This window comes from Amblyraja radiata, chromosome 3, assembly GCF_010909765.2.
Source record: "Amblyraja radiata isolate CabotCenter1 chromosome 3, sAmbRad1.1.pri, whole genome shotgun sequence".
Lineage (NCBI taxonomy): Eukaryota > Metazoa > Chordata > Chondrichthyes > Rajiformes > Rajidae > Amblyraja > Amblyraja radiata.
The window spans coordinates 89,168,913-89,184,169 of NC_045958.1; the positions used below are offsets into that span (position 1 = coordinate 89,168,913).

Consider the following 15,257-nt stretch of genomic DNA (forward strand, 5'->3'; position numbering starts at 1 on the left):
TGTAGGAAGAAACCGGAGCACCCAGAGAAAACCCACACGGTCTCAGGGAGAACGCGCAAACTCCATACGGACAGCACCCGTCGTCAGGATCAAACCTAGGTCTCCAGCTCTACAAGGCAGGAGCTCTACTGCTGCGCCACTGTGCCGCCCTCCCATCTCTTCACCCTTGTCTGATTTCACTCTCTGATGAAGGCAATATCTGGTCCGGTTTAATTCTCAGTGATTCAGCCATGTCTGAGCTATCTCAGCAGTCCACCTGTGGATCATCCTTAACACATGAGCATGGTGTGGCAGCCAACAGGAAGATCAGTCACTGAGTGATAACTTCCCAGTGCTGTCTGCGCTGTCAGTGTGGTTGCAAACGCTGTACGAACAGGAAGGGCTTTCATCACTTAACTGACAATTTAGAAGCCAATGCTGTCTGTTAAATGTAGCCAGAATAGATGCCGGATACTAATTCCTTCGTTATCTGCTGGGTGAGGTTCCCTGTTAGCAGCCTGCTCTATCTATAACTGTTACAATTTAGCAGTGGTTCAAAGAACTGAATTCAAGAGTCAAGAGTGATTAATTGTCGTATGCAACAGGATCAGAATAGAGTTATAGTCATACATCGTGGAAACAGGCCTTTCGGCCCAGCTTGCCCATGCCAACCCACATATCGCATCTATAATAGTCCCACCTATCCATGCTTGGCCCATGTCCTTCTAAACCTATCCTGCACATGTACCTGTCCAAATGTCTCTTATACATTATAGCCTCAACTACCTCCTCCGGCAGCTCGTTCCATATACCTACCACATTTGTATAAAAAGTTACCCTTCAGGTTCCTAATAAATCTTTCCCCCCCTCACCTTAAACCTATGTCCTCTGGTTCTCGAGCAATTAAATTCTTACTTGCTGCGGTTTTACAGCCGGGAGAACTGCTGCCTCACACTGCTACAGAGCTGAGTTTGATCCTGACCTCGTGTGCTGTCTGTGTGGAGTTTGCACATGCTCCCTGTGACCGTGCAGGGTTCCACCAGGTACACCGGTTCCCTCCCACATCCTGAAGATGTGCAGGTTTCTTTAGGTGAATTGGCCTCTGTAAAATTGCCCCTAGTGTGTAGGGTGTGGATGAGAAAGTGGGGCAACAGAACGAGTGTGGTCAGATGATCAATAGAGGGCGTGGACATGATGGGCCGAATGGCCTGTTTCCACGCCAAATTAACTTATGAATTACAAACTGTCGTGGTTGCACCAAGGAATTTTGAGCTTTTTTTCCAAGGTGTATGACTCTATGACTCCATCATGACTTCATTCCATACGAACAGAGAGAAGAACATAGCCGTCAATTTACAACCAAAGCTAATTTACCTACAAACCTGTGTGTCTTTGGAGTGTGGGAGGAAACCGGAGCACCTGGAGGAAACCCACGCGGTCACAGGGAGAATGTACAAACTCTGTACAGACAGCACCCGTGGTCTGGATCGAACCCAGGTCACTGGCGCTGTGAGGCAGCAACACTACTGTGGTAACAGGGTGCCGCCCTTTATTGACTGATATGTTCTTTGTTGTGTTACAGTGATCCACTGAGACTACAGCAACTGCAGAACCAAGTGTTGCTGGAACAACAAGCAGGAAAACAAGGCCAGCAGTCGCTCGAGCTCTTGCTGTCCTCTCCAACCTCCGCCCAGCCACCCCCTGCCCCCATGAGTGTGCTCAACCCTCACACTCCACCAGCCATGCAGCAAACAACAACCTTCAATTACGCTCGGCCCAAGCAGTTCATTGCCGCTCAAAGCCTCTCATCTTCTGCCGGGTATCTGTCTCCTTCTGGGTCTTCGGGTTCTAACCTGTCCTCACCCCTCTCTCCCCCCGCTACTCACAGACCCTTTAACCGGGTGGTCTTGCCTCTCTCCCAGGGGGAGGGCGATCAGCGACGCTCCGGCTCCGGCTCCGGCTCCGGCTCTCCCTGGGGCCCTTCGTCGCCCTCCCCGCCGCTTCCCCCGCCGCCCCCCATCCAAAGCCCCTCCGCTTTCTACCCGCTGGACTCCTACCCTCTGCCTCCCCCGCCTCCACCGCTCCTAGCCTCCCCGTTGCAGCCCCACTACCTCTCACCCTCCGCCGGCAGGGCCTCCCCCCACTCCGGCCAGTCGCCTGCGGCTTTCCTCAGCTCCATGTTGCCATCAAAGCCGGCCGTGTTGCCCGTCAACGCTCTGGGCCTGCCTAAAGGAGCCATGCCAATGTAAGTAAGAGCAGAGGTGTCTCACGACTGCCCTACAATGCAACGTGTTGGTCTGTGGTCTTCGCTTTCCTCTCGGTACTCATTACGGTTTGCAGGGGGTGTCATGGAGTGTGATCTCTCTCGGAGTGGAGCAGACTCAATGGGCCGAATAGCCTAATTCTGCTCCTATGACTTATCTGTGCTGGGACCTCTGCCATTTGCAATATACAGTAAACCCTCGTTATTACGGACCTCATTATGACATTATAGCATCCGAAGAAGGGTTTCAACCCGAAACGTCACCTATTTCTTTCTCCAGAGATGCTCCTTAACCCACTGAGTTACTCCAGCATTTTGTGTCTATCTTTATAATGAATTTTGGTTACACTGGAATTTTGGTTATCGCCAGGCTGGGCTTCTGACGCCACCCCCAGCCGCTCCCAGGCCATAACCTACTACCGCCGACCCATACCTGCACTCCGGCAGCCCGCAGGCTGCGACCAGTGACTTCCCTCCCTGGTCCTCGCCATAACTCACCTGGATTCCAGGCCCTGTTCCAGACCAAGAGTCTGAAGAAGGGTCCTGACCCTAAACGTCACATAGCCCTTTTCTCTAGAGTGCTGCCTGACCCGCTGAGTTACTCCAACATTTGTGTCAATCCTAGGTGTAAACCAGCATTTGCAGTTCCTTCTTACTTACACACACACACACACACACACACACACACACACACACACACACACACACACACACACACACACACACACACACACACACACACACACACACACACACACACACACACACACACACACACACACAGATATATATATAGCTGTAAAGTGAGAGGGGAAAAGTTTTCTTTACACAGAGGATAGTGAGCGCCTGGAATGCACTCAGTCTCGTCGATGTATAGCAGACCACATCGGGAACACCAGATGCAGTAGATGAGGTTGGAAGAGGTGCATGTGAACCTCCGTCTCATCTGGAAGGACTGCTGGGGTCCCTGCATGAAGGAAAGGGTGGATGTATAGAGCATAGCGGGATGGAAAGTTGAACAGATGGGATTTAATCCTAACAACTATCAGTTTTTGGGAAGTTAAATAGGAATAGGACATATACAGTAAATAGTTGGGCTCTAAGGATTGTTGATGAACAAAGGGATCTGGGGGTACAAGTTCACAATTCCCTGTAAGTGACTGCACAAGTAGATTGGGTGGTGAAGAACTCATTTGGTTTGGTGCTTACATAGATGGAGCAGAGAATATCAGAATTGTGATAGAGAGTCAAGTGTTTTATTGTCATATGTTCCAGATGGAACAATTACATTCTTACTTGCAGCAGCACAACAGAATATGTAAACATAATACTCTGTAAACAATATAATAAATGAGGAAAAGAGTTCAGTGTATGTGTTTACATACATGCACATATATACACACACACATATATATGAAAACAAACAAACAATAATAGTGCAAAAAGACAATGCCCAACAAAAACCAATGCCCCTAAGCCTATGTAGTTTAGAGGTTATTTGGAAGTTGCAGTGTTTAATAGCCTGATGGCTGCAGGGATGAAGCCGTTACTGAACATGCATGTCAATTTGTGATCCCAGCTACAAAGACAGATGTGTACAGCAATTTGTTCTTCCTCCGCACAATTAAAGCATGGAATAATCTCCACCCTACTATAGTTACCCAACCAGATGCAACTAAATTTAAGGTAGCTCTTTCTTCCCAATAACCCTTTCTGGCTTAAGCCCTCACTTCACCACCTCCAGTTTAAGTTCCATTTGGAATATTTTGGAGGACCAAGAAACCAAGAACCAAGAAGAACCAAGTTACAACTCTGCAAAACACCACTTAGACCACTCATGGAATACTGTGTGCAGTACCGTTCACCAACTGTGTCACCAACTTTGCAAAGGAGATTCACCATGATTCCAATTATAGTGATGTTACACGACTTAGTGCACAAAGTGCTGGAATAACTCAGCAGGTCAGGCAGCATCTCTGGAACTCTACTTTCCCTATCCCCTGACTCTCAGTCTGAAGAAGGGTCCAAAACAGCACCTATTCCTTTTCTCCCGAGATGCTGCCTGACTCGCTGAGTTACTCCAGCATTTGTGTCTAGCATCTTTGGAAATCATGAATAGGTAAAGGTAGACAATAGACAATAACGTTTCAAATCAGGACTCTTCTTCATACCATGTTCCCCAAGGATGCTGCCTGACCCGCTGAGTTACTCCAGCACTTTGTGTTCTATTTTTGTAAACCAGCATTTGCAGTTCCTTCTTTCTACTGGATGTTTTTACACAAATTAGTAGTGTGCTCTCTGGAATTTGGAATGTTCATGGTTGCTATTCCAGATAACCTTCCACCCTGACAATTTCTATAATCACCCCAATGATCTCTGCCTCTCAATGATCCGTGATGGAAAAATAAGTAACAAGGTAATTTTTTTAACCTTTCATAATGAATTTTAAGTGCAACTAGTTTTTATTTCTACTTGCATACGGAAATCCCCATCATTATTCGATATCAACAAGTGAAAATCGGATTTGGAAATGGCTGGAAACAGGAGTTGCTGGAAACACTCATCATGTCCGGCAGCATCTGTGGCGAGAGAAATTTGATGACACTTACCAACCACTGACCTCGACGGTTGACTCTGTTTCTCTCTCCGCACAAGCTGCCTGACCCATAGCCTATTTGCAGCATCTCTGAACTCTGTTTCCGTTCTCCGACACTGGTTTTGGAGCTGGCCACATTGCCCGAAGCAATCCTAACCCAGTCGTTCTTTGCAGAACCCCGCAAAGCCTGAAGAGAAACAGCAGAACTCCTCGCCTGGCCACGGACGAAGAAATCCAGGGAACAAAGGATGCGGTCATTCAGGATCTGGAGAGGAAACTACGCTTCAAAGATGAGCGCGTCAGCAATGGGCAGGTAGCACCATGGACCAAGAATCGGCAATGGGTTGACTCATTATGTCTATTGTAGGTTAATAGTTTGCTGTAAATTGCCCCTGGAGTGTAGGGAGCGGATGCAAGAGTGGGATAACATAGATTGGTTGATTGATACTGTATTAGCACATGACATGTCACAGTGAAATTCTTTGTTTTGCATACCATACACAAAATATGCAAAGAGTCTCCACATATAGGGTGCCAACAAAGTAGTCCCCAATGGGCCCCTCTTCATTCTCGGTGACGTCCCACGCCGGGTCCCTCGTTGTTTTAGGGTCCCCTCTCCCTCTCGGCAGCACGTCCTCAACATTGTGGGGTTTGTAGTACACAGAACTAGTGTGAACAAAAAATGTCCCCTCCACAGACACTGCCTGATCCACTGAGTTTCTCCAGAAGCTCATTTTTTTGCTCCAGATTCCAGCATCTGCAGTTCCTTGTCTACAAACAACCTGGGCAGGTTTATTGACTCACATAGTTCATCTGAGGAAGGAGGTGCTGGCTCTGGAGAGGGTCCAGTGGAGGTTTACAAGAATTATCCCAGAACTGAGCGAGTTAACATATGTGACAATTTGACAGCACTAGCCCTGTACTAGTTGGAGTTTAGAAGGATGAGGGTAGACCTCATTGAAACTTACCGAATAGTGGAAGGCTTGGATGGAGTGGATGTGCAGGGGATGTTTCCACTAGTGTTCACGAGATTGATCCCTGGGATGGCGGGACTGTCATATGAGGAAAGATTGAAAAGACTAGGCTTGTATTCACTGGAGTTTAGAAGGATGAGGGGGTTTTATAGAAACATATAAAATTAGAAAAGGACTGGACAAGCTTGATGCAGGAAAAATGTTCCCAATGTTGGGTGAGTCCAGAACCAGGGGCCACAGTCTTAGAATAAAGGGGAGGCCATTTAAGACTGAGGTGAGAAAAAACTTTTTCGCCCAGAGAGTTGTGAATTTGTGGAATTCCCTGCCACAGAGGGCAGTGGAGGCCAAGTCACTGGATGGATTTAAGAGAGAGTTGGATAGAGCTCTAGGGGCTAGTGGAATCAAGGGAAATGGGGAGAAGGCAGGATTGGGGTTATTGATTGGGGATGATCATAATGAATGGCGGTGCTGGCTCGAAGGGCCGAATGGCCTCCTCTTGCACCTATTTTCTATGTTTCTATGTTAGTGGGGGAGTTTAGAACTAGAGGTCATAGCCTCAGAATTAAAGGACATTTCTTTAGGAAGATGAAGAGGAATGTCTTTAGTCAGTGGGTGATGAATCTGTGGAATTCTTTGTCCCTGAAGGCTGTGGAGGCCGTCAATGGATATTTTAAACCCATAGATAGATTCTTGATTAATACGGGCGTGAGGAGTTATGGGGAGAAGGCAGGAGAATGGTGTTACGATGGAGACATAGATCAGCCATGGTTGATTGGCGGAGTAGACTTGATGGGCCGAATGGCCTAATTCTGCTCCTATCACTTATGACCTGTGCTGGAGTAACTCAATGGGTCGGGCAGTATCTCTGGAGGTGACATTTTGGGTTGGGACCCTTCTTCAGACTGATTGTAGTGCGAGGAGGGGGGAGAAGCAGGAAGAGAAGAGGGGACGGGACAACACCTGACAAGTGATAGGTGGATACAGGTGAAAGGGGGGGAGATTGATTGGCAGATGGTTGGACAAAGACCAGAGTTGAAAAGACAAATCATTGTGAATTAAGGAGATAAGGATAGAAGAGGCGTGGACTGCAAAGCCAGGGGAAGGGGACAAAGGGAGAGAAGGGTGAGATTGTGACAGAAATGGGTATGCATACAGGTGGACACAGAGAACAGAGATGGGGGAGAGAAAGGAGATGCGGGTACAAACAGGGAACTGCAGATGCTGATTTACACAAAAGGACACAAAGTGCTGGAGTAGTGCAACGGGTCAGGGAGCATCTCTGGAGAACATGGATACGTGACGTTTCGGGTTGGGATCCTACTTCAGTGATGAGATTTGGAACAGTCTGGGAGAAGAAGCCTGGTGGTCTTTGGGGTCATGGTCAAGGGGTAGGTATGAGGATGTGTCAGAGAGATGACATCTGGCCTCAGCACGGTAGATGTCAGCCTGCCAAGACTACAACAGCAGTTCCCTTGTTGGTAGGTTTAGAGGAGGGGGAGTGTTTATAGAGTGTTTATAGATAGTGGTGCAACGGCAGAGTTGCTGCCTCATAGCGCCAGAGATCCTGATTATGGGTGTTGTGTGTACAGAGTTTGTACATTCTCCCCATGACTGCGTGGGTTTTCTCCAGGTGCTCCGGTTTTCTCCCACACTCCAAAGACGTGCAGGTTAATTGGCTTCTGTAAATTCCAGATTGTCCCTGGTGCTAGTTGACAGAATGATTGCTGGTTGGCGTGGACTCGAAGGGCCTGTTTCCACGCCATATTTCTATAGTGTAAAATTTGAAAAATTAATGTTCACCCCGTTCGATTGTAAGCTACAGGAGGTGCTGCTCCTTTTGTATTGTTTTACTAAGTCAGGGTAAAACCTTAGTTTTAGCAAAATGACCGCAAACTCAGGCAGGGCACAGGGAAGAGGTATTGGGGGGGTTGGTGGGGGGGGGGGGGGGAGTTGTAGGTTAGTTGCTTAACATCTGTGCCTTGTTTCCTCTCTATTGCTCCTCCATGCCCTCCACCACCCCCCTCTCCCCCCACCAACCCTCCCTTAGAGACTGACCTATGAAGAAAAGATGGCCCGGAGGCTTCTCGGAGCCGACAATGCCGCCACGGTGTTCAACTTTCAGGAGGCCGAGGAAGACCAAGGGGCCCAGGTGGGTTTGGCTCGTGTTTGAGGCCTTGTCTGACTTAAGGATCTGTTTCCATTGAGAGAACAAAACTGATTAGTTCCGCACCAGAAAATCTTTTCTGCAAATGCAACACAGGTCTGTAATTTAGATAATTGGTCTACATTTCCACGGGGTATAATAAGAAGAACACGGAAACACTGAAACATGCAAACACGGAAACTGGCCCCTCGGTCTAACTTGCCCATGTTGACCAAGGTGCCCCATCTATGTCAGTCCCACCTACTTTGTGTTTGGCCTGTATCTTTTTTAACCTGCCCCTTCCATGAACCTGCCCAAATGCCTTTTAAATATTTTACTTTGGACTTTAAAGATACGGCATGGAAACAGGCTCTTCGGCCCACTGGGTCCACGCCGACTAATGCCCCGTACACTAGCTGTATCCTACAAACTAGGGACAATTTACATTTTACGGAAGCCAATTGACCAACAAACTTGTACTTCTTTGTAGTGTGGGTGGAAACCGGAGCACCCAGATACAGGGAGAACGTACAAACTCCGTACAAACATCACCCATAGACAGGATCGAACCCGGGTATCTGGCGCTGTAAGGCAGCAACTCCACTGGCACCTAGTATATTGTTACAGTACCAGCCTCAACTACCTCCTCCGGTAGTTCATTCCATACACCCACCGGGTGGAAAACATTTCCCATCAGGTTCCTATTAAATCTTTCCTCTCTCACCTTAAACCTTTAACCACTGGTTCTTGTTTCACTTACTCTGGGCAAATGACCGTGTGCATTCATCCTATCTAAATCCCTCATGATCTTATACATCTTTATAAGGTCACCCCTCAGCCTCCTGCATTCCTGGGAATAAAGTCCTAGCCTGCCCAACCTCTCCCTATAGCTCAGGCCCTTGAATCCTGGCATCATCCTCGATACTTAAGATAGTTCAGCATAATAACATTCACAGAGGGGGATTCAAATCATTTTTCTCTCAATTTGAATTAAGCTGTTACTTTCTTTTCCATGCTATTTATTTCCTCGTTAAGACATGGATAATTGAACTCTAGTGAATTGTTCGCTACAAATAGCCAGAACATTATGTTTAATTTGGAATTTTTGGGCCTCCGCAGGCCAGGATGTTTTTGCTTAAATATGGTATAAGATTTACACAACAATGTATCGAGGGAACAAGAAAAAGATTTTCATGCGAATAGAATAAATATAGTGTCTTTCTTTTCGTTTATATGATGCCTCTATGCCAAGTTCTGGGATTTGTTTTGCATCTGCTGACTTCTATTAATTCGAGGGAAACAGGAGGAGAGGAGGAGGAGGGGGGGGATGGGTCAACACAATGGTGCAGTTAGTTAGTAGAGCAGCTACCTCACAGCTCAAGCGACCCAGGTTCGATCCTGACTCCCGGTGCTGTCTGTGCGGAGTCTGCACGTTCTCCCAGTGACCGTATCGGATTCCCCTCTCCTGGGATCCCCAGTTCCCTCCCACATCCAGAAGTCATGCCCAGGTTAGTTGGCCCCTGCAAATTGGTATGTAGGGGAAATCAAGAACCAAAAAATGTGTACAGAGTTTGTACATTCTCCCTGTGACCGCGTGGGTGTTCTCTTGGTGATCCAGTTTCCTCCCATGTTGCAAGACTTGCATGTTTGTAGGTTATTTGGCTTCCGTAAAAAACAATTGTCCCTAGTGTGTAGGATAGACTAGAATACGGGTGATCGCTGGTTGGCATAGACTCGGTGGGCCGAAGGGCCTGTTTCCACCTTGTATCTCTAAGCTAAACTAAATTAAACCTTCCCTGGAGAGATGCACTACTCTCCGAAGATGCTCAGTGCCAGTCAGTCTTTTTCTCCAGAGATGCTGCCTGATCCGCTGAGTTGCTCCTGCTTTTTGTGCCTATCTTTGGAACAAACCAGCATCTGCAGTTCCTTCCTACACTGTGCTAGTCTGATCTCTCCATGCTCTCATCCTCCCTCTTGTGGTCCATCACTGACTATTTCCCCCAACCCCCCCCCCCACGTCTCTCTCTCTCTCCAGCAGGACTACAAAGTCTCCTCCTTTGAGCAGAGGCTGATCAGCGAAATCGAGTTCCGTCTGGAGCGCTCCAATACTGACGAGTCGGATGACGAGGTCTTCCATGACGAGCTGCCTCCGCAGTGCTCGGCGCCGACCTTAGAGAAGAAGCTGAAGCACATCAAGCTGTTCGAGGGCAATCCCTTCACCTTCACCTGCAAAGTCAGCGGGCAGCCCATGCCTAAGGTACGTGGGGGGAATACTGGGGCTGGCAAAACTACTGGGCCTGGACCAGCCATAACAAAGCAATGGCCAAGAAAGCACACTAGCACCTCTACTTCCTTAGAAGGCTTAGGATGTTCGGCATGTCCCCAACAACTCTCACCATATTTCTGCAGATGCGCCGTAGAAATAATTTTATCGGGATGCATCACAGCATGGTCTGGGAACAACTCCATCCCAAACTGCAAGAAATGGCAGAGGATTGTGGATGTAGCCATTCGACCTGCTGATCGGCACAAAGTGCCATTGATGCTGAGGTTGGCCACCTCACCCGGCTTACGCGCCACATTGTCGGGTGACTTCCGGGGGGGATTCAAGTGCGCTCTCGTAACTTTGTCCAGATTAACGGAGGTGCTGGACCTCCTGTTGCCGAAAAATCGTTGGTGGACATGTACTAAGTAAATGTTGCAAATGTTATGGTCTTACGTTGACGTTGAGATGGACCTTTCACCTCGAGGTGTCTCCTCCTCATCTTTGCTCCTCACCCTCAACAGGTTTACTGGTTCAAAGACGGCAATCAAATTTCCAAGCGTAGCGAGCATTACCAGATTGGCCGCGAGCCAGACGGGACCTGCTCCCTCCACACCAAAGCTGCCACGTTGGATGATGACGGAAATTACACCATCATGTTGGCTAACCCACAGGTAGGTCATGTCCTTGCATGAAGTTTGGTCAAGAGTTGGGTTGGAACAAGACCAATGAGACTCCTTTCAAATAAACCTTGGGATGCAACTCCATTACAACCAGTGTTGCCACAGAACCTGTGGAGGTCAAGTCAATTGACATTTTTAAGGCAGAGATATATTTGTACAGAGATTGGTACAGGTGTCAGGGGTTATGGGGAGAAGGCAGATGAATGGGGTTAGGAGGGAGAGATAGATCAGCCATGATTGAATGGCGGAGCAAACTTGTTGGGCCAAATGGCCTAATTCTGCTCCTATCACTTAAGAACTTATGTAACCCATAGAAAATGCCATCCCAGATGGACAAGGAGTTTAGAAGTTGGATGAGTTACTTCCCTTCTTTGGTATTGAAGACCAGAGCTGAGATAGAACACAAACTGCTGGAGTAACTCAGCGGGTCAATCAGCTTCTCTGGAGGACATGGATAGCTCACATTTTGGGTTGGGACTCTTCTTCAGACTGATCGTAGGGTTCCAACGTGAAATACCACACATCCATGTCCTCCAGAGATATTGCCTGACCCGCTGAATATATTTTGACTCAGAGTTGTTGGAATCTGAAGCAGACTACCTGAGGGGGAGGTGGAGGCAGAGACTCTCATTATCTGTGCAGCATCTACACAGTACTTGAGTCGCCAAGGCGAAGAAACCTATAGCACCACTGCGGGTAAATGGGATTGTATAGATGGGTGCAGTGGTCCGCATAGACTTGGGCCGAAGAGCCCATTTCTATGCTAAATAACTCTACAACTCCTAAGAATAGAAAGCCAAGAACAAATATGGACTTCTGATTTTAGATAAGCGATACAGCACGGAAACAGGCCCCTCAGCCTGCAATGTTCCCGCCGACCAGCGCTCCCTGTACACGAGCACTATCCTACACACTTATTTATAAACTCCGTACAGACAGCACCCGTAATCAGGATGAAACATGGGTCTGTGGCACTGTAATGCAGCATGACTAATTCTGCGCCACCTTGCTACCCCTGAATGTCTTTAATGCCATTACAAAATTCGTAAAGATCCAGTCAGATATTCAGCAAAACTCAGGGATGTATAATTATTTTTGAATAGAATTTCCCTCCAAAGCAAAAGGCAAACATACAGAAAATCGAAGCCAAAGTAAAGGGTCTGTTTACATAGTTCTGGTGTCTGCGGTTGTGTTTTAAAACCCACTGAACATCCCTCTCATTCCACCACATGTAATGCAGAAGGAATCAGCAACCAAGCAAATAAAACAACATCAGATATAGAAGGTAGGAAGCAAGAACATAAAAGGTAGAAAAGTACAGCACAGGAACACACCCCTCAGCCCACAATATGTCTGCCGAACATAATGGAAAGATAAATTAATCTCTCCCTACACGTGATACATATCCATCCATTCCCTGCATATCCACGTGCCTATCTAAAACCCTCTTAAACACCACTATCTTATCTGCCTCCACCACTGCAAGACGTTGGTGAGGTCACATTTGGAGTATGGTACAGTTTTGGTCACCCTACTGTAGGGAAGGTGTTGTTAAGCTGGGAAGAGTTCAGAGAAGATTTACGAGGACGTTGTCAGGACTTGAGGACATGAGCTCTAGGGAGAGATTCAGCAGGCTAGCACATTATTATATAACCATATAATATAACCATATAACAATTACAGCACGGAAACAGGCCATCTCGACCCTTCTAGTCCGTGCCGAACACGTATTCTCCCCTAGTCCCATACACCTGCGTTCAGACCATAACCCTCCGTTCCTTTCCCGTCCATATAACTATCCAATTTATTTTTAAATGATAAAAACGAACCAGCCTCCACCACCTTCACTGGAAGCTCTTTGGAGGATGAGGGGTGATCTTATAGAGGGTTATAAAATCATGAGGGCAATAGAGTAGATGAACAGTCTTTTACCCTAAGTAGAGGCATTAAAATAGTGGGCAGTTCTACATTCTGTATCTTCCCCTTTGCTCGATCTATTGCACGAGTTAGACCTGATTGTATTTATGTATAGTATTATCTGATCTGCTCATTGTAGCATGCAAAACAAAGCTTTTCACTGAACCTCGATACACATGGAAATAATAAACCTAAACCTAAAATAACCTTTTTCCCAGAGTGCAAATGTCAACTACGAGTGGGCATAGGTTTATGGTCATAGGGGAAAGGTTAAAGGAGATGTGAGGGGCAGAGAGGTGGGTGACTGGAGCGTGCTGCCAGAGCTGGTGGCGAGGGCAGATACAATGGTGGCACTTATGATGCTTTTAGATGGGCCCACGGATATGCAGGGAATGGAGGAATATGGAGCTAGTGCAGGCAGAAGGGATTAGTTTAATTTGGCATTATGTTTGGCACAAACATTGTGGGCCGAAGAGCCTGTTCCCCTGCTATACTGCTGTATAAAGCTGAACAACGGGCTCAAGTGAGTGGAGTTGACATATTGATGGGGTGTATCTTCAGAATCCTTTTCTTTAATAGGGGTATCAAAACAAGAGGGCATATGTTTAAAGTGAGAGCAGGAGGTTTAAAGGAGATTTGAGCAGAAAGGGTTTTTACACCAAGAGTGGTTGGTATCTGGAACTCGTTCCAGAGAAGGTGGTGGAATGAGATACAATCACTTCATTTGAGAGACATTCAGGCACTTAGATAGTTAAGGAATAGAAGGATACAGACATAATGGAGGCACAAGAAACTGCAGATGCTGGTTTTTAAAGGAAGACTCAAGAGTGCTGGAGTAACTCAGTGGGTCAGGCAGCATCACTGGAGAACATGGAAAGGCAATGTTTTGGGTCGGGTCCCTTTTTCAGGTTTGTGATGGGGGGAAGAAAGGTGGGAGCGAGGTGGAGGTAGGTCGAAGCCTGGCAAGTGATAGGAGGAAGAGGTTACAAATAAAAATACGTATTTATTTTAGAAAGGAGGGTTTTGTGAGGTTGATAGATGGATACAGGTGAGGGTTTTTTTTTTTGACAGGCAGATGGTTGGACAAAGGCCAGAGATAAAAAGACAAAAGGTTTGAGATAAGGATAAAAAATATGTGAATTGTGAAACTAGAGGTAAGGATGCAGGTGCAAGGATACAGGGGAAGAGGGGAAAGAGAGGAATGGGTGTGAAAGCAGGTGGCACACAGGGAATGTGGGGGGGATGAGTGGGAATTTGTTAGTAGATTAGTTATCTAAGATTGGAGGACAAGATGTTCAGATATAATGGTGGAAATGGGTAACTAAATCAGCATGCACATTTTTCCTTCATTAACCAGGAGCTTTTATTGCATAATAGCAGTTACAAAGTACAGCATAGATCAAAACTGCCCTGCAGTTTGCAAACATCAATCATCAAATTACATTGTTATCCATATCCACAACACACTTAAGATCCCATGGCGGCCAGCGTTCTCAGAAAGCCTCCAAAGTCCCTGTGCTTCCTCTCCAGGGAGTCAACATCGCTGTGTTCAAGCCAAGGACCTGCTTCTGTGCTGTACAACGCTACAGACGCAAATAGCTGGAGTAACTCACTGGGTCAGGCAGCATCTCTAGAGAAAATGAATAGGTGACGTTTTGCATCAAGACCCTTCTTCAGAATGAGAGTCAGGGGAAAGGGAAACGAGAGGTATAGACGGTCATGTAGAGAGATATAGAACACATGAATAAAGGATATGCAAAACGATGATCAAGGAAAGGGTGAGCCCACAGTGGTCTATTGGTGGCTGTGGGCTAGAGGATACCGAGTTGTACAGATAGTGAAACTCAGCAGGACAGCATTGAAACTAGGGTGGGGGAGGGTCAGAGAGAGAGGGGATGCAAGGGTTACTTGAAGTTAGAGAATTCAATATTCATACCACTGGGTTGTAAGCTGCCCAATGCTATGTTCTATGAATAGTTGCTGAGTAACCTATTTGTTTCTTGTCTTTCCCCACAGGGTAGGATAAGTTGTACGGGAAGGCTGATGGTCCAAACCGTGAGCCAGAGAGGACGTTCCCCTCGCTCTCCTGCCGGACAATCACCAGGGAGAAGGTAACATTAAAAAAAAGACACAAAGTGCTGGAGTAACTCAGCAGGCCAGGCGGCATCTCTGGAGAACATGGACAGGTGACATGAATAGTTTTGGGGCGGGGCGCTTCTTCCACATCTATGTTCCCCAGAGATGTTCTGCCTGACTTGCTGAGTTACTCCAGCACTTTATGTATTTGTTTTTGTGAGCCAGCATCTGCAGTTCCTTGTGTGTAGAAGGTTACGTCGCCTGTTTATGTGGAAGATTTTTGGTGTCACTGCCTCGAAAATTGAAACAAAAACAACAGTGCCAGAAAATCTTGGCAGCCAGGCAGCATCTGTGGAAAGGGAA

General features: G+C 47.0%; 1 protein-coding gene across 7 annotated transcripts in view; it reads left to right on the plus strand.

Annotated features, from left to right (window-relative positions):
* Window positions 1-15,257, plus strand: part of palld (palladin, cytoskeletal associated protein) — a 252,184-nt gene that overhangs the window by 215,234 nt on the left and 21,693 nt on the right. For 5 of the 7 annotated variants that reach the window (XM_033018280.1, XM_033018283.1, XM_033018285.1 and 2 more), the window contains 6 exons: window positions 1,562-2,224; window positions 5,013-5,151; window positions 7,860-7,961; window positions 9,991-10,212; window positions 10,743-10,892; window positions 14,835-14,929. In XM_033018280.1, coding sequence (XP_032874171.1) covers window positions 1,562-2,224; window positions 5,013-5,151; window positions 7,860-7,961; window positions 9,991-10,212; window positions 10,743-10,892; window positions 14,835-14,929 — 1,371 coding nt within the window. The remainder of the gene's footprint in view (window positions 1-1,561; window positions 2,225-5,012; window positions 5,152-7,859; window positions 7,962-9,990; window positions 10,213-10,742; window positions 10,893-14,834; window positions 14,930-15,257) is intronic. The other 2 variants (XM_033018281.1, XM_033018284.1) reach the window with 2 other exon arrangements.